This window comes from Hypanus sabinus, chromosome 17 (genome assembly GCF_030144855.1).
Source record: "Hypanus sabinus isolate sHypSab1 chromosome 17, sHypSab1.hap1, whole genome shotgun sequence".
Classification (NCBI taxonomy): Eukaryota; Metazoa; Chordata; class Chondrichthyes; order Myliobatiformes; family Dasyatidae; genus Hypanus; species Hypanus sabinus.
This window is the reverse complement of record NC_082722.1, coordinates 79,730,048-79,757,282: the sequence shown is the minus strand read 5'-3', so window position 1 is coordinate 79,757,282 and position 27,235 is coordinate 79,730,048. Positions and strand designations below refer to the sequence as shown.

Here is a 27,235-nt window from a genome sequence, read left to right as displayed (position 1 = left end):
GTGTCTACGGGGAGGTCCTGGAGCTGCAAACCGGAGACTGTGGTTCTGTGACTAGGGATCTCCTCGACTGCCTGCTGCACCTCTGCCAGTGCCTCAAAGTCTACCCCTTGGGAAAGGGCATGAATGGTAGGGTGAGAGAGCGCGTCCGCTACGACATTGTCCTTACCCGAGACGTGCCAGACATCCGTTGTGTATTCAGAGATGTAGTACAGATGGCGCTGCTGGCGGAACAACCAGGGGTCGGACACCTTCGTGAACGTAAAGGTAAGCGGCTTGCAGTCCATGAACGCGGTGAAGGGCCTACCTTCCAAGAAGTACCTGAAATGCTGGATTGCCAGGTAGAGCGCCAACAGTTCCCGGTCGAAAGCACTGTATTTGAGCTCGGGCGGTTGCAGGTGCTTGCTGAAAAACGCCAGGGCTTGCCAGCGACCCGCAATGAGTTGCTCCAGTACCCCACCGACTGCCTTGTTAGATGCGTCCACTGTGAGGGCGGTAGGGACGTCCATTCTGGGGTGCACTAGCATCGCGGCGTTCGCCAAGGCTTCCTTCGTTTTAATGAAAGTGGCGGCGGACTCCTCGTCCCAGGTAAAGTCCTTGCCTGGACCCGACATCAGGGCGAACAGGGGGCGCATGATTCGGGCAGCTGAAGGTTGGAAGCGGTGGTAGAAATTTACCATACGAATTCCTGAAGGCCTTTGATTGTGTTGGTTCGGGGAAAATGGAGGACTGCGTCTACCTTAGCTGGCAGAGGGGTTGCCCCGTCTTTAGTAATCCTGTGGCCCAGGAAGTCGATGGTGTCGAGCCTGAACTGGCATTTGGCTGGATTGATTGTCAGGCTATATTCACTCAGTCAGGCGTAGAGTTGATGGAGGTGGGACAGATGCTCCTGACGACTGCTGCTTGCTATGAGGATGTCGTCCAAATAGATGAAAGCGAAGTCCAGGTCGCGTCCCACCGCGTCCATTAATCGCTGGAACGTCTGTGCGGCATTCTTCAGGCCGAGCGGCATGCAGAGGAACTCGAAAAGGCCGAACGGGGTGATGAGTGTCATTTTGGGGACATCATCCGGATGCATCGGGATTTGATGGTATCCCTGGACGAGGTCTACCTTGGAGAAGATCCGTGCGCCGCGCAGGTTTGCTGCAAAATCCTAAATGTGCGGCACAGGGTAGCGGTCCAGTGTTGTAGCCTCTTTCAGCCTGCGGTAGTCGCCGCATGGTCTCCAGCCCCCTGTCGCTTTGGGCACCATGTGCGGGGGGGGGGGGGGCCCATGGGCTGTCGGACTTCCGTATGATCCCCAATTCCTCCATCCTCTGGAACTCCTCCTTCGCCAGTCGGAGCTTGTCCGGGGGAAGCCGCCGAGCACGGGCGTGGAGGGGTGGTCCCTGGGTCGGGATGTGGTGCTGTATGCCGTGTTGGGGCATGGCTGCCATGAACTGCGGTGCCAGAACCAATGGGAAATCTGCCAGGACCCTGGTGAAGTCATTGTCAGACAGTGTGATGGAGTCGAGGTGAGGGGCCGGCAACTGGGCTGCACCCAGGGAGAACGTCTGAAAGGTCTCGGCGTGGACCAGTCTCTTCCTGGGCAGGTCAACCAGCAGGCTGTGAGCCCACAAAAAATCCGCACCCAGATGCGGTTGAGCTACGGCGGCCAGTGTGAAGTCCCACGTGAACCGGCTGGAGCCGAACTGTAGCTGCACCGTACGGGTGCCATAGGTCCTTACTGTGCTGCCGTTCATGGCCCTCAGGGGGGGACCCGGTGCCCTGTTGCAGGTGTCGTAACTCGTCGGAGGTAAGGCGCTGATCTCGGCACCGGTGTCGACCCAACCGCTTGTCCCACGCATACAGGAGGCTATCCCAACGGCCAGCCGCTGTAGAAATCAGCGGCGGCTGGCTCTGGCGTTTCCCGGGAACTTGCAGGGCGGGCTACAGCGGCGGGCTTCTGCGCCCCACTGCCGGTGGTAGAAGAACCTTTGTTCATTGGGCTCCCCACCCCTGCCTCTGGGATTAGCAGGCTCTGTGGCTGGGCCGGGTCTGGTTTGCTGCTGGGAGCGTGGCCTAGTGATCTGTGCGACAGATGCCCCACTCACCTTCTTGGTATTCCACAGCAAGTCTGCCCGGGCTGCCACCTTCCGGGGGTCGCTGAAATCCACGTCGGACAGCAGCAGGTTTATGTCCTCTGGCAGCTGCTCCAGGAATGCCTGCTCAAACATGAGGGAGGGCTTGTGACCTCCGGCCAGGGAGAGCATCTCGTTCATCAAAGCCGACGGTGGCCTGTCTCCCAAACCATCCAGGTGCAGTAAACGGGCAGCCCGCTCACACAGTGAGAGTCCGAAAGTCCTTATGAGCGGGGCTTTGAATTCCATGTATTTGCCGTCCGCTGGGGGAGACTGTACGAACTCTTCAACCTGGGCCGCTGTGTCCTGGTCGAGGGAGCTCACCACGTAGTAGTAACATGTGTCCTCTGAGGTTATCTGCCGAATGTGGAATTGGGCTTCTGCTTGCTGGAACCACAGGTGAGGTCACAGCGTCCAGAAGCTTGGCAGTTTCAACGAAACTGCATGAACAGATGCGGCATCATTCATCTCCGGTCCAAATATCGTTTGGACAGTCGGGGTCACCAATTGTAGCGGTGTGCTACACGCAGCGCTGAAATAACGACACGGAGTCGGTAAACTGCAGTTAAAGAAGATTTATTCGAACTTTGTGGCTTCACTTTAAAGCCTCCCTGTTCCCACCCTCCTCAGGCTCGAATGCTGTAGGAGGCACGTATTCACAGTCCCGTGTGAGCTTTTCCCTTTGTTAGTGAAGCAGACCTGGCGCCCTTTTGGGACTGGCCTTTATGCCGGCGCGCTGGCTATTTGTGAGCCGTTTCGAGTGCGCTAGGAAGTGGGTCGCCACAGCATCATTGTTTGGCAGCACTTAACTGTGTGAGCAATTATTTTCAAAAATGAAGCACACCAAGAACATTTGAGGGCAAGATTGATGCCCATCTGGATAATGTCTTGCTCTTGACATCAACAAGTCTGACACCCAATATTGAGAAGCTTTCAAGCAACAAACAGCATCAAGTTTCATATTGATTTATTGACTGTTTGCATTAAGATTTTCTTTTTATTATATTTAATTTACCACCATTCAATGCATCATGTTCATACGTTTTATGTTTGAAGATTCTTTGTGTCCTTTTAACAGATTCAAAAGATGCCTTGATTGAAATTGCAACTAAACTGAGTTCTTTGATTACTAATTGGCATCCTTGGTTAAGCACAGATGATTTTCTAGCATGTATTTAAATGGATAATTCCCATATTTCAAGTTTTTTTTATGGCATTCATCTGGTCCACTGTCTGCTCATTAATACAAGATCCAGCCCACAGAGGCAAAAAGGTTGCTGACCCCTGTTCTAGAACAAAGGAGATGTCCTTTTTCAGAAAGCTGTCAGGATGAGGCTTTTCATTCTAGAATGAAGGAGATGTCCTTCTTTTTCAAAGAAAGGAGCTTCCCTTCCTCCACCATCAACATTGCCCTCAACCGCATCTCTTCCATTTCACACATGTCTGCTCTTACCTCATCCTCCTGCCATGCTACCAGGGATAGGTTCCTCTTGTCCCCTCCTACCACCTCACTAGCCTCTGTGTCCAGCGCATAATTCTCCGAAACTTCTGCCATCTTCAAATAGATCCCACCACCAAACACATCTTTCCCTCCCCCCTCCGCCCACTTTCTGCTTTCTGCAGGGATCACTCCCTACGCAACTTCCTTGTCCATCTGTCCTTCCCCACTAATCTCCCTTCTGGCATTTATCCTTGCGAGTGGAAAAAGTGCTACACCTGCCCCTGTACCTCCTCCCTCACTAACATTCAGGGCCCCAAACAGTCCTTCCAGGTGAGGCAACACTTCATCTGTGAGTCTGTTGGGGTTAATTACTGTGTTTGGTGCTCCTGGTGTGGTCTCTTATCGGTGAGACCCAGCGTAGATTGAGAGACCACTTCACTGAGCATCTACGCACCTTCCACCAGAACAAGCGGGATCTCCCAGTGGCCACCCAGTTTCTATTTCCGTTACAACATGTTCATCCATGGCCTTCTCCACTGCCAATATAAGGGCACACTTAGGTTGGAGGAATGACAATATTCTGTTTGGATAGCCTCCAACCTGATGGCACATACATCGATTTCTCAGTCTTCCAGAAATGCCTCCCCCACCCCCTTCACTATTTCCCATCCCCTTGTCCCTCTCTCATGTAATCACATTTCCTGCCCATTGCCTCCCTCTCGTGCTCCTCCTCCTCCACCCCCCTTTTTCTTTCTTCCATGGCCTTCTGTCTCTTTTGCCAATCAACTTCCTGACTCTTTGCTTCATCCTTCCCCCTCCAAGTTTCACCCATCACCTAGTGTTTCTCTCTCCCCCCCCCCCCACTTTTCAAATCTACTCAGCTTTTTCCTCGTCTGCCAAATGGTTTCAGCCCGAAACGTCGACTGTACTTTTTTTCCATAGATGCTCCACCCTCACCACTCCTCCTCCCCCTCCCTGCACCCGTATCTCCTCTCCCCCTCCCCCTCTCCCTCCCCTTCTACCCATCTCTCCCCTTCCCCTCTACCCGTTTCTCCCCTCCCCCTCCCTCTCCCCTCACCCCATGCGCCCTCCCTTCCCTCCATTCTCTCCACCCTCCCTCCACTCTCCCCGTTCCCTTCTCTCACTCTTCCCCTCCCCCTCCCTCATCCCCTCTCCTGCCTCCCTCTCCCCTGTCCCCTCCCTCCTCTTCCCCCTCCCCATGTCCCCCACTCCTCTCCCTTTTACCCACCTCCACCCCTTCCCTCCTCTCCCCCTCTCTCACATACATGCTTCCAACCACATTGCATCAGATGGTTTAATCTCTGCACTGAATTCTCGATGCCAGCATTACACAGAGTAGTTTTATTTGTGCAGTGATGTAGAGAATAGGATTTAGAATTGGTTCATTATTGTCAGATTGAGATACAGTGAAAAGCTTACCCTGCATTCAGTCCATGCAGATCACAGGGGTGGTACAGTAGTATAGAGACCAGAGATTGCGGTTCCGTTTTTACTGTTGTGTGGAAAGAGTTTGTACATTCTCTGTGTGACTGCATGGGGTTTTCTCTGGGTGCTGTGGATTTCTCCAGAGACCAAATGATCTGTAAGTTGTGGGCATGCCAGAAGCATGGTGACACGTATGGGCTGTCCCAGCACATCTTCAAACTGTGTTGACTTTGACACAAATGACACATTTCACTGTATGTTTCAGTTGACAAATAAAGCTAATCTAGTTTAATATTACACATTGCACTGAGATAGACCAAAGTGAAAGAGTGCAGAATAAAGACCGTAAGATTTAGGAGCGGAATTAGGCTGTTTGGCTCTTCGAGTCTGCTCCACCATTTCATGATGGCTGATCCAGTTTCCCTTCCAGCTCCAATCTCCTGCCTTCTCCCTGTGTCCCTTCATGCCCTGATTAATAAAGAATCTGTCAACCTCTGCCTTAAATATATCCAATGCCTTGGCATCCACAGCCAACAGTGGCAATGAATTCCACAGATTCACCACTATCTGGCTAAAGAAATTCCTCCTCATCTCCGTTCTGAATGGGTGACCCTCACAACACACGAAGTGGAACAGCTACAAAGAAAGTGCAGTGCAGCTGGACAATAGGTGCAAGGTCATAACGAGGTACTGTTTGACAAAGTGCTACAACAGTGGTCTGGGAACAGAACAAGGAGGAATATTACTAGTGTGGATTAAGTTTTGCTAGCCAACAGAAGACAGATAGTGGGTCATGAACACATTGGTGGTGACTAACTCAAGCTTTAGGGATGAGTGCTACAGCCTCCACTGCTCATAATCTGCTGATCACGAGGGCTGCTATAGCCACTTGCTGATGGTACAAAAATAGGTGGGTTAGTGAATTGGGAGGAAGACGAAAGGACCCTGTAGAGGGATGTAGATAGGTTGAGTGAGTGGTTCAAATTTGACCATTAGCATGTAATGAGGTAAGATATGAGGTTATCCGCTTTAAGAATAAGAATGAGAAAGCAAGTTATTATTTGAACAGAGTAAGACCATAGAATGTTGTATTACGAAGGTAGCTGTGGACTCTGGCTTTACCTGTTACATGTACATCAAATCATACAATGAACTGCATTGTAAACATAAGAAATTCAGCAGGTGCTGGAAATCCAGCGCAACACACACAAGATGCTGGAGGAACTCAGCAGGTCAGGCAGCATCTATGGAGAGGAATAAACAGTCGAAATTTTGGACTGGAAAAGAAGAGGTCAGAAGCCAGAATTAGAAGATGGGGGGGGGTGGGAGAGGAAGGAGGACAAGCTAGAAGGTGATACATGAAGCCAGATGGGCGAAGGATGGGGTTAGATGAAGTAAGAAGCTGGGTGGGAAATGCAAAGGGCTGGAAAGGAAAGAATCTTATATGCGAGGAGAGTGGATCATGAGAGAAAGGGAAGGAGGAAAGGCACCAGGTGCAGGTGATTGGAAGGCAAGGAAAATCAAAGAGGTAAGAGGTGGCCGGATTTGGGAATTGAAAAAGAGGGAAGGAGAGGGAGAAAAATTTTTCTGGAATTTGGAGATAACAGTGTCTATTCCATCAGGTTGGAGGCTACTCAGATGGATTATGAGGTTGAATGAGAATGGGTTCCAACCGGAGAATTTGAAGTAGAGGAGGCCATGGATCGACTTGTCAGAATGGGAATGGGTCATTTGGGTCAACAACCAACATAGTCCAAGGACTACGTTGTGCTGTTGACCCAAATGCTGGGAGCAGCTGGCAAGTATCACCATGCTTCCGGCACCAACATAGCATGTCCACAACTCACTAACCCTAACCTGTACATCTTTGGGAAGGAAGTGGAACACACAGAGGAAACCCAGCAGTCATGGGGGGGGGGGAATGGCCAAACTCCTTACACACAAAGGCGGGAATTAAATCCGAATTGCTGGTGCTGGCGCTGAACTCCAATGCCCTGAGCTGTAATAGCGTTGTGCTAACTGCTGCACTGGTGCCCAAAGCTGCAGAAGTCCTGCTGAAGGGTCTCAGCTCGAAACAACAACTATACTCTTTTCCGTAGGTGCTTCTTAGCCTGCTGAGTTCCTCCAGCATTTTGTATGTGTTGCTTGGATTTCCAGCATCTGCAGATTTTCTCTTGTTTGGATTTGAAAGGTTGTAATGTTGGGAAAGTGTGGGGTTTTTGTTCTTTAGAAGAGACAAAAAGTGAGCTGATAAAAGATTGTGGATGGAATGGATGGAGTTAATACACAAAGAATGTCTCTACTGGTGGGAAAACACAAAACCAGAGGCCATTAAAGTAAGAGAGAAGTTGGCAAAGGCTTTTGCAAAGAACGAGTAGAATGTGGAACTTGCTGCCACAGGAAGTGGTTGAGATAAATAACTTCCAAGAGGAAACTGAGCATGTAGTCAAGAGAGCAGAGAATCAAGTGAGAGAGGTGGCAAGCTGTGAGGTGATAGGTGGGCTCGGGTGGACTCTGAAAACAGCACTGACTATTTGGGCCGCTGATCTACATCACTTCTGCCTCTTCACTTTTATGGTCTGGGTGTTTTAAGTAGATATTTGGGTAATCCAAATTCAAGGTAAATTTATTATCCGAGAACATATACTACCCTGAGATTCATTTTCTTCCAGGCATTTACAGGAAAGTAAAGAAATACAGTAGAATCATGAGAAACCACAGATAACCAATGACTAACAACAAATATGCAAAAGAAGATAAATTGTAATAATAAACATTTTTAAAAAAACAAACAATTCTGAGAACGAGGTGTAGGTCCATGAAAGTGAGTCCATAGGTTGTGGAATCAGTTCAGAGTTGAGCTGAGTGACGTTATCTAGTTGGTTGAGGAGCCTGATGGTTATAGGGAAATAACTCTTCCTGAATCTTGTGGTGTGGGACCTAAGGTTCCTGTACATCCTGTTCAATGGTAGTAGCAAGAAGATAGTGTGGCCTGGATGGTGAGGGTCCTTGATGATGGTTGCTGCTTTCTTGTGGCATCCCTTCTTGTAGAAGTGCTCAGTGGTGGGGAGGGCCTTTCCTGTGATGGACTGGGCTGCATCCATTTACTTTCTGAAGACGCTTCTGTTCCTGGACATTGGTGTTTTCATGCAACACACACAAAACGCTGGAGGAACTCAGCAGGCCAGGCAGAATCTATGGAAAAAAGTACAGTTGACCTTTCGGGCCAAAACACTTGGTGTTTTCTTACAAATTACATTTTTGGGGGGTTTTCCTGGTTGTCTGATTGATCCATAGCTGCTCACCTGCTCACTTGTTGTCTTACAGGCTTACAAAGTGGCTTTGGAAAGCCTGGGTCACTGTGAATATGCCATGAAGGCTGGATTCCACCTGAACCCAAAAGCCATTGAGGCTTCGTTACAGGTAAGTGCAAATTCCAGTCCCCTGACAGGTATTTCTTGGGTGATGGGCTGAAGTTGTCAGAACAAGTCCCAAGCAAATATTGATGCAATTTGAGCCCAGGAGTCAATTAACTTGAATTTGACTGTCAAGGAACTTTGCTCCAGTCAGACCTCTAGAGGTGATGAGAGAGAGCTGCACCCTTAACAGCATGTTGTTGGAAGTAGTTTATTATTGTCAGACCTACCGAGGTATAGTGGAAAACTTTGTGTTACTGCCATCCATAAAGATAAATTCATTACAACAGTGCATTGAGTCAGTACAAGGAAAAACAATAACAGATGCAGAGCAACGCACACAAAATGCAGGAGGATCTCAGCAGGCCAAGCAGCATTGATGGAAAAAAGTACAGTCAATGTTTTGGGCCGAAACCCTTCTGCAGGACAGATGCGGAATTAAGTGTCACAGTCACAGAGAAATTACAGTCAGACAATAAGGTGTAAGCCCATAATGAGTTAGATTGTGAGCCAAGAGTCCATCTTTATCATACAAGAGGTCTGTTCAATTGCCTTATAAAGCACTAGTCTTATAATATTAAACTGTTAGTCCTGAAGAAGGGTCTTGGTCCAAAACATCTGGTTCATTTCCAGCACCTACTGAATTTCTTGTGTTTAGTCTTATGATATGACAAGTTGTCCTTGAGCCTGGTGGTGTGTGTTCTCCAGTTTTTGTATTTTCTGGAACTCCCTCCCTAACAGCATTGTTGGCATCATACCTCCAGGACTGCAATGGTTCATGAGGCAGCCTGCCGCCACCTTTTTAAGGGCAACTAGAGAAGGCGCTGTGGGAGTGTAGCTGTTAGTTGACGCTATTAAAGCTCAGGGAGTTCCGGAGTATGGAGATCAATTCCAACACCGTCTATAAGGAGTTTGTATGCCCCCCCGCAATGGAATGCATGGGGTTCCTCCCACAGTCCAAATACATAATTGGTCATTATAAATTGTCCTGTGATTAGTCTAGGGTTCAATCAGTGGGTTGCTGGGCAGCACAGCCTACTGTATCTCTAAATAAATAAATTAAACACCTTCTGAAAGTTCAAGTGCATCAACAGCTTCCCCTCTATCGATTCTGGCAGTTACATCCTGACAGAACTCAAGCAAATTTGTCAAATATGATTTACCTTTAATGAAATCATATTGACTTAATTTGGTAACGTTAAATTTCATGGCTGTCTACTGCTTCTTTAAGTACAGTCTGGCCGATATTTACAGAAGCCAGTCATTTAGTGAAACTTAATTTAACTAATATAGTAAACATGAGATTCTGTAGATGCTGGAAATTTTGAGTAATGCACACAAAATATTGGAGCAATCCCTCCTCCTTCCCTTTCTTCTGTGGTCCACTGCCCTCTCCTGTTATATAGTACTGTAGCGGTGTGCTATACGCAGCGCTAAAATAACGACACGGAGTCGGTAAACTGCAGTCAAAGATAAGTTTATTCGAACTCCACAGCCTTGCTTTTAAGCCTCCCTCAACCCGCCCCCCGTGGGTGCGGATGCTCCAAAAGACACGTACTCACAAACCCCCGTAGGCTATCTCCCTTAGCCGGAACACTGGCTAATTGTGAGCCGGTTCGGATGTGCCAGGAAATGAGTCGCCACAGTACTATATTTCTTCTTATTTTTACTTATTTATTTGGAGATACAGCACAGAACAGGTCCTTCTGGCTCAACAACCCGTGCTGCCCAGTAACTTAACCGATCTAACACTAGCCTAATCACAGGATAATTTACAGTGACCAATTAACCTACTAACCAGTACATCTTTGGACTGTGGGAGGAAACCCACACATTCATGGAAAGGACATAGTAGCTCCTTACATATGATATCAAACTTGAACTCCAATAGCCTGAGCTGTAATAGCACCTCACTAACCACTATGCTACTGTGGCGCCCCTTCGCTGGCTCTTCTTTTGCCCTTTACCTCTTTCTCCTGTCAGCTCCAGCTTCTCATTTCACCCACTTCCCCCACCTACTCACTTGGTCTCACCTATCATCTGCCAGCTTGTACACCTCCCCTCTCCCACCTTCTTAATCTGGCTTCAGTCCCCTTTCCAGCACTGAAGGAGGGTCTCAGTCCAAAACGTGGACTGTTTATTCCCCTCCATAGATGCTGCCTGACTTACTGAGTTCCTCCAGCACTTTGTGTGTGCAACTAATATAGTATCTTCCCTGCCACAAATATTATTAACTCGTCTCTAGTTTTACTGGGTGACGGGGTAGAGATATGTCTCTACCAAAGGAGGTGTAAGGCACTCCTTCTCTCTACTAACCTGCAGTTCACCCTTTGGCAACGTGTGACACTTGCAAAATCCTCGATCAGGATCACATGAAGATCTCTCCCATCCATTCTGCTCTCCAATGTCTGCTTCCTGGACAATAAATAGGACTACATCCGACTACAACAAAATACTCGGTGGGAGTACAGAGTTTGCTCTGCGTACGTTTTTACAGAGACGTGGCTCACTGAGGGAATTTCAGACGCTGCCATTCAGTTGGACGGGCTCGCCTTGTTTCATGTGGATGCAGCTCTCGCGGTGGTGGTGTGTGTGTTTACATCGAGACGGAATGGTGTAAGAACTCTGTGCTGGTTTCCAGACACTGCTCATCGCTAGTGGAGTTTGTGGCAGTTCGATCCAGACCATTTTATTTGCCACAGGAATTCACCTCTGTCCTTATATTCGATGTCTACATTCCCCCCAGTGCTAATGCTAAGGAGGCGCTCTGTGAACTGTACAGGGCTATTAGCAAACTGCAGAACGTACACCCTGATGGACTGTTTATTGTCGCCAGTGATTTTAACCACACGAACCTTAAGTCAGTGCTCTCCAAATTCCATCAGTATGTGGACCTTGCAAAAAGGGGGGAGAACACGTTGGACCTAGTTTATATAAACATCCCCGACGTGTACCAGGTGGAGCCCCACCCCCACCTCAGTTACTCAGACCAATCTCTGTTACGCTAATCCCCGCATACAGACCACTGGCGTTCCACATACCATTCCAGACCAGTTTAGAAGCAGCTGCTGAGGTCCCGCGACTCCGCCATCAGAGCAGGCGACAAAGCAGCCCTAACAACAGCAAGGCCAAACTGTCCTGAGCCATCAGAGGGGCAAAGCATGCACGTGCCCAGCTAATCCACAGCCACTTCCAGGACAGTGGCGACACACAGCACATGTGGAAGGGCATCCAGGACATTACCAATTACAGGACAACATCACCTGTCTGTGCGGGTGATGCCTCCCTCCCAGGTGCGCTGAATAACTTCTCTGCCCATTTTGAGGTGGAAAATGACGTGGTGGTGAGGAAATCCACCCCCCCCCCCCTCCCACAAATGATCAGGTGCTGTGTCTCACCGTGGCCGATGTGAGAAGAACCCTGTACAGGGTCAACCCACTGAAGGCTGCTGGACCAGACAACATCCCTGGAAGAGTGCTCAGAGGATGTGCAGACCAGCTAACAGATGTTCTCACTGACATCTTCAACATCTCCCTGAGTAACACCACTGTTCCAACGTGCTTCAAGGCCGCCACCGTCGTTTCCTTGCCGAAGAAGTCTTCAGTGTCCTGCCTGAATGACTACCGTCCTATTGCACTCACATCTATCATCATGAAGTGTTTCGAGAGGCTCGTCATGAGGCACATCAAGACCCTGCTGCCCCCCTCACTGGACCCCCTGCAGTTTGCGTATCGTCCCAACCACTCAACAGACGACACTATTGCCACCACCCTCCACCTGGCCCTAACCCACCTGGACAAAAAAGACACATACGTTCGGATGCTGTTCATAGACTTCAGTTCAGCATTCAACACAATCGTCCCTCAGAGACTGATTGGAAAGCTGAGCCTCTGCAACTGGATCCTAGACTTACCGACTGGGAGACTTCAGTCATTTTTACTCTGTACTGTACATAGCAGTTATGGTCAAAATGACAATAAAAGTGACTTGACTTGATATGGGAGCAGGTGGTGGGTGGTCGTATGAGCAGTTGGTGTAAATCACAAGTCCTGGCTATGCGACCACTGACTCCAGGCAATCTCTGAAAAGCATTGATAATGGCTAGGGTTGCCTATCTTGTTAAGACACTGCTGAGAAGAAGGCAATGGCAAACCACTTCTGTAGAAAATTTTGCCAAGAACAATCATGGTCACAGACAGACCATGATCGTCCACGTTGTACGACATGACACATGATGATGATAGTTTAATGCTTTTTGTCTCCCTCTTTTGAACGTGGCTCAACTTTGTAGGAGAAACAGGGGTCCAAGAGATAAATTTCTTAGAATTACTGTTCTGTGTAATTCTATCACAGAATCAAGCATAAAGAAGAAGAATGAATAACGAGGTAGTGTTCATGGGCTGTTCATAAATCTGATGGTGGAGGGGAAGAATCTGTTCCTAAATCACTGAGTGTGGGTCATTAGGCTCCTGTACCTGCTCCCTGATGGTTGCAACAAAAAGAAGGCACGCCCCAGATGGTGAGGTTCCTCATTGGCAGATGCCACCGCCTTGAGGCACCACCTCTTGATGGTGTCCTTGATGGTGAGGAGGGTTGAGCCAGTGATAGAGCTGGCAGAGTCTGCAACCCTCTGCAGCCTCTTTGATGCTGCACTTGGAGTCTCTAGACCAGGTGGTGATGCAACTTTTCAGAATGCTCTCTACCATGCGTCTGTAGAAATTTGCCAGAGTGTTTGGTGACAAACAAAATCTCCTCAAAAATGTAGAGCCTTCTTTGTGATTACACCAATTTGTTATAATTGCCTAAAATGGGGTTAACAATCTTGGGTTTTGGATTGGGGTCTGGGAGACTTTGTAATGCATCTAGTGCTTTGAGTTCTTGTCACATTACGTCTCGTGTCTTCCCAGGGCTGCTGCAGCGAGGCTGAGGTGAAGCAAGCAGGAAGGAGACAGTATCCTGCCCAGCCATTACAGTGTGAACTCCCCACTGTACCTGTGCAGATCGGACCCCACTTCCTCAAAGGGGTCTCCTTCGGCGAGTCCGGAGCAGAGAATCTGAAGCTGAAGATGGTAGCTAATTCCTTAAAGATTAAATTTATTTTATTAAAAGTTTAGGTTTATTTGTCAGATGTACATCCAAACACACAGTGAAATACACCATTTGCATTAATGACCAGTGCAATCTGAGGATGTGTTTCTGGCACCAACATAGCATGCCCACACTTACTAACCATAACCAGTACATCTCTGGAATGTGGGAGGAAAATGGAACACCTGGAGGAATTCCTCGTGGTCACAAACTCCTTACAGGCAGCAGCGGGAATTGAACCCCAGTTGCTGGTGCTGTAAAGTGTTGAACCAACCACTGTGTTGCCATACCCCATTCTGTTAAAGATCTGGAATGTTCTTTATTCTGCAGTAGGACTTTAACATGACTCAATGCAGCGGTGCATCCTGAGTTAATACCAGTACTTGTAATCACTAGAGGTGATGGAGAGTTTAGCATTTGATTTGTGGTTACACAGTGATGGTGTTGAGCAGGAAATTGCATTTCAATATACAGTCGGCCCTCCTCATCCGCGGATTCAATCAATGGTGGATCGGGAAAACCCGAAAGTTCTCTCTCCAGCACTTGTTGTTTGAGCATGTACATTTTTTCTTGTCATTATTCCCTAAACAATACAGTATACAACTATTTACATAGCATTTACATTGTATTAGGTATTATAAGTAATCTAGAAATGAGTTAAAAGTACAGGCAGTCCCCGGCTTATGAACGAGTTCCATTCCTGAGTCCATCTTTAAGTCGGATTTGAAGTCGGAACAGGTACAACTGGTATTATTTAGCGTCAGTTAGTTAAGAGTTTTACTTAGTATATAGTACATATTTTACCTTTCTATGCATATAACACACTTAATCATACGTATTTCAATAATTACCACTGCGTTGCTTAGTAATAATTGTAGCTTTCATCGAGGCAGGGCCTTTCACATGCTCCATTAAAATTGTTCCAATCGTTGACCAACTGTAGCCTAACACTTTTCCAATGACCGATAGCTTTTCACCTCTTTTCGATCAGTTCATTACTTCCACCTTATTTTCAATCGGGTTCGTGATTCTTTTCGTGAACAGAAACACTGCGGATTCAGAGGTCCTAATGTCCACCCTACTGAGACATGTTAAATAATGTCCGGGGTTCCGCTGGGTCCTAAAGATCACCGCATTGAGACAGGTTAAATAAGGGACTTGGGTATCCGCGGGGGTTCTCGGAACCAATCCCCCGCGGATAAGGAGGGCTGACTGTACACCTCAATAACTTTCTGCTCTATCAACACCACTAACCTTCGTGTCATCTGCAAACTTACTAACCCGCTATTCCCCTTCCTCATCTAGATTATTTACAAGAATCACAAGGGTTTACAAGGGTTCCTAGAATAGGTTCCTACAAAACGCCACTAGTCACTGATCTCCAGGGGGAATATGCTCCAGCTGCTGCCACCCTCTGCCTTCTGTAGTGACCAAGTGTACCAAACCAAATATATATGAGGCAGTTTTACTTATTTTGGGCAGTGTCTTGTAAATGTCTGAGCCCAAAATCCATGAGATTACAAAGTCCCCAGATTTGCTTCCTGACAGTGACCTCTCTTGGGAAATGTGTTGAGATGATTTGTGAATTCCAGTGATGGAGGAAGGAAGGAGAAATCAGTGGCAGTCGGGGAGAATAAGAGTAATTTACCTTTTTTTAAACAGTAAGTTCAGTCTTCTGGAATTCACTGGAAGCAAATTCAGTATTTCCAAAAGGGAGCAACACACAGAAAATGCTGGAGGAACTCAGCAGGCCAGGCAGCATCCATGGAAAAAAGTATGGTCGATGTTTTAGGCCTCTCTCCCCCTCCCCCAACTGTACTAGAGCACGTTGTCTAGTTCCATGTGTTCCCATTAGTTTCCAACTCTGTCAGTAATGTAGTTTTTAAAAGCAGGTTTTTATAAGTGTGCTATTCAGAGACCTGTTTGTGGCTTAAGGTGCCTTGAGAGCATCGGAAGTCTGGGTGCATTGCTCAGATTTCCAGCATCTGCAGATTTTCTCTTGTTTCTAATTCCAAAAGGGAGTTGGATAAATAACGGGAATAAGGAAAATCTACAGACAGGAGAATGCAGAGTAGCATAGTGGTTAGCATAACACTTTTGTATGTCCTTCCCTTGACCACATGGGTTTCCTTGGGGAGCTCCAATTTTCTTCGACATTGCAAAGATATACAGGTTAGGGTTAGTAAGTTGTGGGCATGCTATGGAGGCGCTGGAATCATGGCAACACTTGCGTGCTGACCCCAGCACATCCTCGGACTGTTTTTGGTCGTTGATGCAAACAACACATTTCATTGTACATGTGACAAGTAAAGCTAATCTGATCCCTTTGATCAGCTCCTTTGCAAAGCTGGCATGGACACAATGTCCTGAATATCCACCTTTAATGTTCAGAGAACTAAGGGTTTGTGTGGAACAGGTCCTATTTAGTTGGAGCTGGTTCAACCGCAGAGGAATTAAAATGGAAAATATCAGTTTAAAATAGAGTGATTTCCCTGTGAGAGAGCATGGGAAGGAAAATTCTGGGGAACAGCAGTGTAACTGAATGGAACAAGGATGGTGCTTGACAGATCCTGGGTACATTTGAGGTCATCCTTGGATTGCTTGTGATTATTGGTGACCAGAGTTCTTAGAGAAAACCCTTGTGGTCATGTGGAGAATGTATAACTCCTTACAAATAGTGGTGGGAATTGAACCCTGGTGCTGTAAAGCATTACACTGACCACTACGTTACCATACCACCCTACTATGCTGCCATGCCCCTTTCCCCACTATGTTGTCTAGTTCCTCGTGTTTCCACTAGTTTCCAACTCTGTCAGCAACGTAATTTTTAAAAGCAGGTTTCTATAAATGTGCTCTTCAGGAACCCTTGAGACCATCGGAAAACTGATGTGTTACATAACCTACATACTGAAGGAGCCAAATTATGTTGGTGTTGCTTAATCCAAGGTGAGAGTGGATATATGGCACAAAACACACAGGAGGCAGCTAAGCATGAGTGTGTGTGATAATAAGACCATAAGACATAGGAGCAGAATTGGGCATTCAACCCACTGAGTCTTCTCTGCCATTCAGTCGTGGCTGATTTATTATCTTTCTCAACCCCATTCTCCTTCCTTCTCCCTGTAACCTTTTGCACCCTGACTAATCAAGAACCTATCAAACTCTGCTTTAAATATACTGTATGACGTGCCCTCCACAGCTGTCCATGGCAATGAATTCCACAGATTCACCACCCTCCGACTAAAGAAAATCCTCCTCATCTCTGTTGTACATGGACATCCCTCTATTCTGAGGCTGTGCCCTCCAATCCTAGACTCCCCATTATAGGAAACATCCTCTCCACTTCCACTCTATCTAGGTCTTTGAATATTCGATAGGTTACAGTGAGAGCCCCCCACCCCCCCTCATTCTTCGAAACTCCAGTGAGTGCAGGTCAAGAGCCATCAAACACTCCTCATATGTTAACCCTTTCTGGAATAATTCTTGTGAACCTCCTTTAGACAAAGGATCTATATATGATGAATAAACTCTTCTCAGGCTTCCGTCCAGGTACATCTATCAATTTCAATTGATGTTTCACTGGAAGACTCTGCCATCTTCATCAGAGATGATGCCTAGGCATGTTCAGTCTGGTGGTATTTATGCCCCTGTTGACGGTACCTCCTGATAAGTTAGTCCTCGTCCAATCAGGTTTCCATTGTCCCACTGTGTTTGCAATCAAATTCCAGTTAGTGCTAGACCTTCATCTTTGTTAAAATTCTTTTTCTATAGTTTCAATGGCTTCCTTCACCAGGTGGTCCCAAAAGCCAGTGGTGCAGCAGAGTAGTTTTGTGCCGACAGGGGTATAAATATCACCAGACTAGACATACCCGGGTATCATCCCTGATGAAGATGGCAGAGTTTGTCATCGAAATGTTGGTACCCAGCTGGAAGCCTGAGAAGAGTTTATTCTTCCTTTGGACACTCTCCAATGCCAGCACATCTTTTCTTAGGTAAGAGGCCCAAAACTGTTCACAGTGCTCCAAGTGTGGTGTGGCCAATGTTTTACGAAGCCTCAGTATTAAATCCTTACTTTTATATTCTAGTCCCCACAAAATGAAAGTTAAAATTGCATCTGCCTTCCTCACCACTGACTCAACCTGCAAGTTAACATTAAGGAAATCCTGCATGAGGACTGCCAAGTCGCTTTTCTCCTCTGCTTTCTGAATGTTCTCCCTGGTTATAAAGTAGTCTTCACTTTTATTCCACTTACCAAAGTGCATAACCATACATTCCCAATACTGTATTCCATCTATCGGATGTGCATGTGTTGATATGCAGAATCAGTTTTATTACTACTGACACACGTTACAGAATTTGTTGTTGTGTAGCAACATTAAAGTGCAATATATAAAAATTACTATAAGTCACAAATAAATAATGGAAAGAAAAGGTGGAGCAGTGACGATGGATAGTTGGGTGAGGAGATGGATCATCGATGGTGCAGACTGTGGGGTAAGGAGCTGAATCATACATGCTGTAGACTGGTGGGTGAGGAGACAGATCAGTGCTGTCGACTGTTGGGTGGTGAGATGAATCAGTGATGGTGTAGACTGTTGGATGGGGAGATGAGTTATATATACTGCAGACTGGTGGGTGAGGAGATGGATCAGTGAGTGTAGACTGGTGGGTGGGGAGATAGATCAGTGACGGTGTTGACTGGTCAGTGAGGAGATGGGTCAGTGATGGTGTAGACTGTTGGGTGAGGAGATGGGTCACTGATGGTGTAGAGACTGTTGGGTGAGGAGATGAGTCAGTGATGGTGTAGACTGGTCAGTGAGGAGATGGGTCAGTGATGGTGTAGACTGTTGGGTGAGGAGATGGGTCAGTGATGGTGTAGGCTTTTGGGTGAGGAGGTGGGTCAGTGATGGTGTAGAGACTGTTGGGTGAGGAGATGAGTCAGTGATGGTGTAGACTGGTCAGTGAGGAGATGGGTCAGTGATGGTGTAGACTGTTGGGTGAGGAGATGGGTCAGTGATGGTGTAGACTGTTGGGTGAGGAGATGAGTCAGTGATGGTGTAGACTGGTCAGTGAGGAGATGGGTCAGTGATGGTGTAGACTGTTGGGTGAGGAGATGGGTCACTGATGGTGTAGAGACTGTTGGGTGAGGAGATGGGTCAGTGATGGTGTAGACTGGGGGGTGGGGAGATGGGTCAGTGAGGAGATGGGTCAGTGATGGTGTAGACTGTTGGGTGAGGAGATGGGTCAGTGATGGTGTAGACTGGGGGGTGAGGAGATGGGTCAGTGATGGTGTAGAGACTGTTGGGTGAGGAGATGGGTCAGTGATGGTGTAGACTGGGAGGTGAGGAGCTGGGTCAGTGATGGTGTAGAGACTGTTGGGTGAGGAGATGGGTCAGTGATGGCGTAGACTGGTCAGTGAGGAGATGGGTCAGTGATGGTGTAGACTGGTCAGTGAAGAGATGGGTCAGTGATGGTGTAGACTGGTCAGTGAGGAGATGGATCAGTGATGGTGTAGGCTGTTGGGTGAGGAGATGGGTCAGTGATGGTGTAGAGACTGTTGGGTGAGGAGATGGGTCAGTGATGGTGTAGAGACTGTTGGGTGAGGAGATGGGTCAGTGATGGTGTAGACTGGGAGGTGAGGAGATGGGTCAGTGATGGTGTAGAGACTGTTGGGTGAGGAGATGGGTCAGTGATGGCGTAGAGACTGTTGGGTGAGGAGATGGGTCAGTGATGGTGTAGACTGGGGGGTGGGGAGATGGGTCAGTGAGGAGATGGGTCAGTGATGGTGTAGACTGTTGGGTGAGGAGATGGGTCAGTGATGGTGTAGACTGGGGGGTGAGGAGATGGGTCAGTGATGGTGTAGAGACTGTTGGGTGAGGAGATGGGTCAGTGATGGTGTAGACTGGGAGGTGAGGAGCTGGGTCAGTGATGGTGTAGAGACTGTTGGGTGAGGAGATGGGTCAGTGATGGCGTAGACTGGTCAGTGAGGAGATGGGTCAGTGATGGTGTAGACTGGTCAGTGAAGAGATGGGTCAGTGATGGTGTAGACTGGTCAGTGAGGAGATGGATCAGTGATGGTGTAGGCTGTTGGGTGAGGAGATGGGTCAGTGATGGTGTAGAGACTGTTGGGTGAGGAGATGGGTCAGTGATGGTGTAGAGACTGTGGGGTGAGGAGATGGGTCAGTGATGGTGTAGACTGGGAGGTGAGGAGATGGGTCAGTGATGGTGTAGAGACTGTTGGGTGAGGAGATGGGTCAGTGATGGCGTAGACTGGTCAGTGAGGAGATGGGTCAGTGATGGTGTAGACTGGTCAGTGAAGAGATGGGTCAGTGATGGTGTAGACTGGTCAGTGAGGAGATGGATCAGTGATGGTGTAGGCTGTTGGGTGAGGAGATGGGTCAGTGATGGTGTAGAGACTGTTGGGTGAGGAGATGGGTCAGTGATGGTGTAGAGACTGTTGGGTGAGGAGATGGGTCAGTGATGGCGTAGACTGGTCAGTGAGGAGATGGGTCAGTGATGGTGTAGTCTGGTCAGTGAGAAGATGGATCAGTGATGGTGTAGACCAGGGGTGGCAAACTTTTTGACTTGTGGGCCACAAAGGGTTCTAAAATTTGACAGGGGGGCTGGACCAGGAGCAGATGGACAGAGTGTTTTGGTAATACACCTCATAAGAGAAAATAAAATATCATGGGATATGTAGAAAACATGTGCTTTAATTTCAATTGAAAATGAACAAATGCATTACAACAAAATATCTGTCTTTGAAGTCCCATGGTATTTAGCTATTTATTGAAGTGACTTTTAAAACACTGAAAATTAAATGAATAAAATACAGCTTTTTTAATAGTAACAGTTATTATTTTAAAGCACTGAAAATTCTGTTATCCTTCAAGATATTATCATCATCACTCTCCTCCTGACTGTCTTTATTTCAAAAACGGTAGGAGATGCAGGTCTACTTGTCCTGCTCCTTCTTATTCAATTATCCCCTGTGCCAAAACTCAAAAACGACCAGCACAAGGACAGAACAGTGACAGCGCGCCAGTATGCGGAGCGCGTTATTTGATCTGGAGCGCATTTTTTATTTTGAGAACGTACGTGCACCTGCGCACTACTCATGTCCATCACAGAAATGACATGTAACATGTAAGGCTTATTGAAAAAAATATTTTCAAATGCATTTTTTACATAACACAACGAAGAAACTTATTTTTAATTTCAGTGGGAACAGTGTTGTTGGTCTCCCTTTTTAGCCAGCGCATCAAAGTCTGGATTTAGTTTTGTTGTGGCGATTCTCAGGATGGATCTGAGGTGTTGGTCAGTTAACTTGGATCTGTGGCTGGCTTTGTTGACGTTCATGACGCTGAACGCCTGTTCACACAAATAGGTCGAGCCGAACAGAGAGTAAAACACAAATGTGGAGTAATACGCTGCACCTCAACAAAGGTCAATGTGTAGCGGTGTGCTACATGCAGCGCTAAAATTACGACTCGGAGTTGGTAACTGCAGTCGAAGAAAAAAAAACTTTATTCGAAATCCCCAGCCTCACTTTTAAGCCTCCCTCAACCTGCCCCTGTGGCGCAGAGGCTCCAAAGCTCTGTGCTTGCAAATCCCCGCAGGCTATCTCCCTTAGACGGAACGCTGGCTAATTGTGAGCCGGTTCGGATGTGCCAGGAAATGGGTCATCACAAATGTATATAGAGTGCGTCATCTATTGGGAAAACGCCAGAATTGCGGGGAAAAAACGTTAACAAGGTTTATTAATATAATTTCATCAAGTTCTGCGGGCCAGATTAAAAAGCTTAACGGGCCGCATATGGCCCACGGGCCGTAGTTTGCCCATGCCTGGTGTAGACTGTTGGGTGAGGAGATGGGTCAGTGATGGTGTAGAGACTGTTGGGTGAGGAGATGTTCAGTGATGGCGTAGACTGGTCAGTGATGGCGTAGACTGGTCAGTGAGAAGATGGATCAGTGATGGTGTAGACTGTTGGGTGAGGAGATGGGTCAGTGATGGTGTAGGCTGTTGGGTGAGGAGGTGGGTCAGGGATGGTGTAGAGACTGTTGGGTGAGGAAATGGGTCAGTGATGGTGTAGAGACTGCTGGGTGGGGAGATGGGTCAGTGATGGTGTAGACTGGTCAGTGAGGAGATGGATCAGTGATGGTGTAGACTGTTGGGTGAGGAGATGGGTCACTGATGGTGTAGAGACTGTTCGGTGAGGAGATGGATCAGTGATGGTGTAGGCTGTTGGGTGAGGAGATGGGTCAGTGATGGTGTAGAGACTGTTGGGTGAGGAGATGGGTCAGTGATGGTGTAGACTGGGGGGTGGGGAGATGGGTCAGTGATGGTGTAGAGACTGTTGGGTGAGGAGATGGGTCAGTGATGGTGTAGACTGGGGGGTGAGGAGATGGGTCAGTGATGGTGTAGAGACTGTTGGGTGAGGAGATGGGTCAGTGATGGTGTAGACTGGGGAGTGGGGAGATGGGTCAGTGATGGTGTAGGCTGTTGGGTGAGGAGGTGGGTCAGTGATGGTGTAGAGACTGTTGGGTGAGGAGATGGGTCAGTGATGGTGTAGAGACTGTTGGGTGAGGAGATGGGTCAGTGATGATGTAGAGACTGCTGGGTGGGGAGATGGATTAGTGATGGTGTAGGCTGTTGGGTGAGGAGATGGAGTAATCATGGTGTAGACTTGTGGAGAAAGATGGTGGATTCTGTGGGTATTTCATTGAGTTGGTGCCAACAATTTTTTCAAACAGGTTCCTTTCTGACTGCAGATGGGTGTTGAAGGGAGGTTTGTTCTGATTGATTGGTTGGTGGGTAAGACTAACGTGTCCTTTGGTATATCTCCCATCATAGCAAGCAATGGTGCAGCTCATCAAGGAGGCAGCTGGGCAGAACGAGGTCTCCCCACGTGATGAGTCCCCGACAGAAATCCTCAATCAGGTCTGTCCATCAACTTGGCGTGGTGCTTGCAAGACGGCTGTGCAACTGCTGTTCGGACAGGCTGGGCTGGTAAGTGACTTCAGCACTGACGTAGGGATGGAGTGGGTTCCTCAGAGTGACTGTGGACTCAGGTTCAGACTCCACAGCTCCTGATCTCAGCTGGGTTTCAGTGGAGATGTTCCTCCAATGGGGAGAGATTGCAGACATCCTGTGACCTCTCAGATTCACTCCCAACACCCAGTTATTGCACCTAATTGGATTCTGATTAGTGGAAGCGTTGGGAACAATTACTGCACTCTGTTAATGTTGGGGAATGTGGATCAGTCCCTCTCTCACCCTCCCATTGCTTTGTACACAGATCAGTATTTTGTTGTTACAAGTGATGCTTGTTTATGTCTCCCTATTCCTGATCTCCTGTGGAGTACTCCAGAGTCTGGAAGGAGATGCTCATTGCCTTCTTGGCTGTGTCCTGATCTGTACCACCAGCCTTTGATCAGCATGCTGGCTGAGCCAGTCTATCCTAGTGTGAAATTACTATTTAGTGCAGGGACAACCTGTACCTTGTTCAGGCAGTTGGGCCAGGTTTAGAGATGTCCTCCAACATCATGTTTTTAATACCTTGGGTGCCTCTGAATCAGGGGTCAGGAATGGACAATTGTTCCACCATCGCTGGTGCCTCTCAAAGTATTCAGGACAAAGTGAGCCTCCTCTCCCCACTTACTGACCCAATGGCTTTGCCAGTACAATGTCTCTTTTAGATGTTTTAGATGTCTCTACGATGTTGAAGAATAAACATTAAGCAGTCAAGGTAACAAAAATATAATGCTGGGGAAATTCAGCAGGTCAGGCAGCATCTATGAAAGTGAATAAACAGTCAACGTTTTGGGCCAAAACCCTTCATCAGGGCTGAAAAGGAAGAAGAAAGTTGCCAGAATAAAAAAGTGGGGGAGAGGAAGGAAGATAAACTGGCAGGTAATAGGTGAGGCCTGGTGGGTGGGGAGGGGTGTTTAAGTAAGAAGCTTGAAGCTGATAGGTTGAAAGGGATAAGGGCTGAAGAAGAAGGAATCTGGTAGGAGAGGAGTTTGGACCATGGGAGAGGAGTTTGGACCATGGGAGAAAGGGAAGGAGGAAAGGCATCTTGGGGAGGTGAAAAGCAGGTGAGAAGAGGTAAGAGGGAAAGGAGAGGAAAAAATTGAACTGAATGGAATTGACTTTATTTGTTACGTCCTTACATACATGAAAAGTAAAAACCTTTACGTCTCTAATGTGCAATGGGCAATTTATAGTAATTTATAATAAATAGTATGTAGAACAGGGACAGTCAATATAACACAGAAATACAGTTGTGTCAGCATGAGTTAACCAGTCGGACTGGTGGAAGAAGATGTCCTGGAGCCTGGTAGTGCTTGGCTTTTGTGGTTTTGTGGTGCCGTTTCCCAGATGGTAGCAGCTGGAACAGTTTGTGGTTGGGATGACTTGGGTCCCCAATGATCTTACAGGCCCTTTTTACTGGAAGGAAAAATTTATGTTCGTACCATGAGAATACGAGGTGTTACTCCTCTACCCTGAGAATGGCCTCATCTTGGCAGAAGAGGAAGGAAGCTATGGACAGACATGTCAGCAAAGGAGTGAGGATTGGAATTAAAGTAGTTGGCCACCAGAAAATTCTGCTTTTGGCAGATGAAGTGGAGGTGCTCCACAAAATAGCCTCTCAATTTAGTTTGGCCACATTGAGAGCACTAGATACGGTAGGCAACCCCAATAGATTCTCAGGCAAAGTGTTGTCTCACCTGGAAGAACTGTTCTGGGGTGAAATTGGTGGGGTCAAGGTGTTGGCGGGAAACTCATATATGTGCATGAGTTAGTCAGAAATAGAAACACTCAGCAGGTTATGCAACTGTCAAAAGAGAAACAGGCCAGTGTTTCTGGACTTTTACCAGAAGGAGGTGATGCTGGAGTGAACACTCACCATCTTCTTTAACCTTCAGGTGGTGGTGGACACGGCACAGATTGAGAACAAGGAAGCTTACGCTCCACAGATCAGCCTGGAGGGTTCCAGGATCGTGGTTCAGGTACCTTCTACGTGGTAAGTACTCCTGTTCCTCTAACAACACTGTGCTGTCCAGTGCGATCTGTGTGTTTCATGTGAACAGAGAGCCTTGTGAGGAGGATCTGGGTTATTCCCTGGCTGTGTTCAGAACACGTCAGCCACTGTTTCGTGTGAACTCTTACTCACGTCTTTGCCCAGATAGTGATAGTAAGAAATCAGTGTTTTGTGTAGTCACTGGAGTTTAGAAGAATGCGTCTGGGGGGTGGTGGGATCTCATTGAAACGTATTGAATACTGAAAGGCCTAGTAGGGTTGATGCGAGAGAATATTTCCTATAATGGATGAGTTTAGGACCAGAGGGCACAGCTTCAGAATAGAAGAATATCCTTTTAGAACAGAGAAGATAAGGAATTTCTTTAGCCAGAGGGTAGTGAATCTGAGGAAGTCATTGCCACAGACAACAGTGGAGGCCAAGTCATTGGGTAAAGCTGAGGTTTACCCAATATTTACAGTGGAGTTTGATAGGTTTTTGATTCGTCAGGGTATCATGGTTAAGAGGATAAGGCAAGAGAATGGGGTTGACAGGGATAATAAATGATGGAATGGTGTAGCAGACTCGATGGGCTGAATGGTCTAATTCTGCTCCTATGTCTTATAGTCTTTTGGAATCACTGAATTGTTTCAGTTTAAATAGCTCACTGTGCTTAAGGTGATTTTATTTAAGCTGCTGTACTTTGAGTGTCTTACTGTAATTTTCAATAGGGTTGAAACTATCAAGTAGTTTCTTTCTCTTCTGCTGCTTTCTGTGAGGAGAACATTAAGGCATCCTGGTGGTTAAGGGAGCTGCTTGGGGATGGTGGGTCATTGGGAGAGTGAGTGGAAGATAAAATAAATCACAGTCATGTCCACGCTCAAACCGTTGGAGGAACACAGCGGATCAGGCAGCATCTGAGGAGGGAAATGGACAGTGTTGTGACTCTTCATCAGGACTGGAATCTAATTTCCTTTCCAGTCCAGAGGGCCTTGACCAGAAATACCAACTGTCCATTTCCTGACCTGCTGAGTTCCTCCAGCATTTTGTGTGTGTTGCTCCAGATTTCCAGCATCTGCAGGATCCCCGTGTCTACAGTAACATCCCCATTCCCAGACTGAGCTGGGATCGACTTGATGGGCTCAGTACCTTCAGAATCAGAATGAGGTTTAATATCATTGGCGTATTTCAGGAAATTTGTTGTTTTGTGGCAGCAGTACATTGCAATACGTCATAATAAAAAGTTATAAATTACAATAAGAAATATATACTGTATAAAAGGTTAAGTAAGTAATGTAAAAGAGAGGAAAAAAATATAGTAAGGTACTGTTCATGGGTTCATTGTCCATTCAGAAATCTGACGGGAGAGGGGAAGAAGCCGTTCCAGAAATGTTGCACGTGTGTCTTCAGGCTCCTGTACCACCTCCTTGACGATAGCAATGAGAAGAGGGCAAGTTCTGAGTGTTGAGGGTCCATTGCCTTTTGAAGCTGTCCTCGATGTTGGAGAGGCTCGTGCTCATGATGAAGCCGGCTGAGTTTACAACTTTTTGCAGCTTTTTCTGATTCTGTGCAGTGGCCCCTCCCCCTCCATACCAGATGATGACGCACCCAGTAAGAATTCTCTCCTCGATACACCTGTAGGAATTTGCAAAAGTCTTTGGTGACATAACAAGATTCTGTTTGTACATTTTATGGATCATTGTATATTTTGTACATTGTATGGAAATTAAAGTTAAACTTTGGATTGAGTTGGAGAAGGTGAGGAAAGGGTGGATGTGGAGGAGAGAAGTCTCTGTGTCCCTCACCTTACTGAAGTATTTTCTTTTCAAACTGTTCTGCCAAGGTGCCTGAAGGAGGATCCTGCCACCATGTCTCTGCTGCAGAGGTGCCTGGATCCGGAGAAGACACTAGGACTGGTGGATGTGTTGTACACGGCCGTTTTCGACCTTTCCAAGTGGAAAGAGCGAAGGTACAGGACTGGACACGTTCTGCAGATAGAACACATGAAGCTTCAGGAGTTGTTAACACCTTGTGTGCCTTCCTTTGCTCAACCTCACACACCCAAACTTGGTGTTTAAAACAGTAATAGCACAGTACTGGCCCCTCACCCCACACTGTTTTAACAACCATTTAAACTACTCTAAGATCAATCTAACCTTTCCCTCCTACATATCCCTTCATTCATCTATCAAGTGGCTATCTGAGTTTCTTAAATGTCCATAATGTATCTGCTTCTACCACCACCCTTGGCAGCATGAAAGACATCCACTCCCTAAACTTTCTTCTACTGGCCAAAAAAGATGTGTCCCCTCGTATTAGCCATTTCCCACTGGGAAAAATGTGCTGGCCGTCTTCTCTATCTATGCCTCCCATAATCTTACACATCTCTGTCAAGTATTCTCTCATCCTCCATCACTCCAAAGAAAAAAGCTCCAGTTCACTCAACCTACCTTAATAAGACACACTCTCTAATCCAGGCAGCATCCTGGTAAATCTTCTCTGCACTCTCTCTAAAGCTTCAACATTCTTCCTATAATGAGATGACTAAAACTAAACACAATATTTTAAATGTGATCTAACTAGAATATCACAAGTTTTTGGGCTGTCCACACAGCTGGGTGCCATGGATTACAGGTGCTCCCCAACTTACAAACACCCAACATGTGTACAGACTTAACACACAGGTGAGTGTTTAGGAGACTGGTA

General features: G+C 47.1%; 1 protein-coding gene and 1 long non-coding RNA gene across 6 annotated transcripts in view; both read left to right on the top strand.

The window, feature by feature from the left end:
- Window positions 1-27,235, top strand: part of LOC132407065 (granule associated Rac and RHOG effector protein 1-like) — a 244,548-nt gene that overhangs the window by 199,368 nt on the left and 17,945 nt on the right. For all 5 annotated transcript variants that reach the window (XM_059993321.1, XM_059993320.1, XM_059993324.1 and 2 more), the window contains 5 exons: window positions 8,332-8,427; window positions 13,328-13,489; window positions 22,363-22,518; window positions 24,438-24,535; window positions 26,373-26,498. In XM_059993321.1, the coding sequence (XP_059849304.1) occupies window positions 8,332-8,427; window positions 13,328-13,489; window positions 22,363-22,518; window positions 24,438-24,535; window positions 26,373-26,498 (638 nt within the window). The remainder of the gene's footprint in view (window positions 1-8,331; window positions 8,428-13,327; window positions 13,490-22,362; window positions 22,519-24,437; window positions 24,536-26,372; window positions 26,499-27,235) is intronic.
- LOC132407067 (uncharacterized) lies at window positions 15,042-19,866 on the top strand. The gene is made up of 2 exons (XR_009516369.1): window positions 15,042-19,637; window positions 19,712-19,866. It is a non-coding gene; the product is annotated as an uncharacterized LOC132407067 (long non-coding RNA).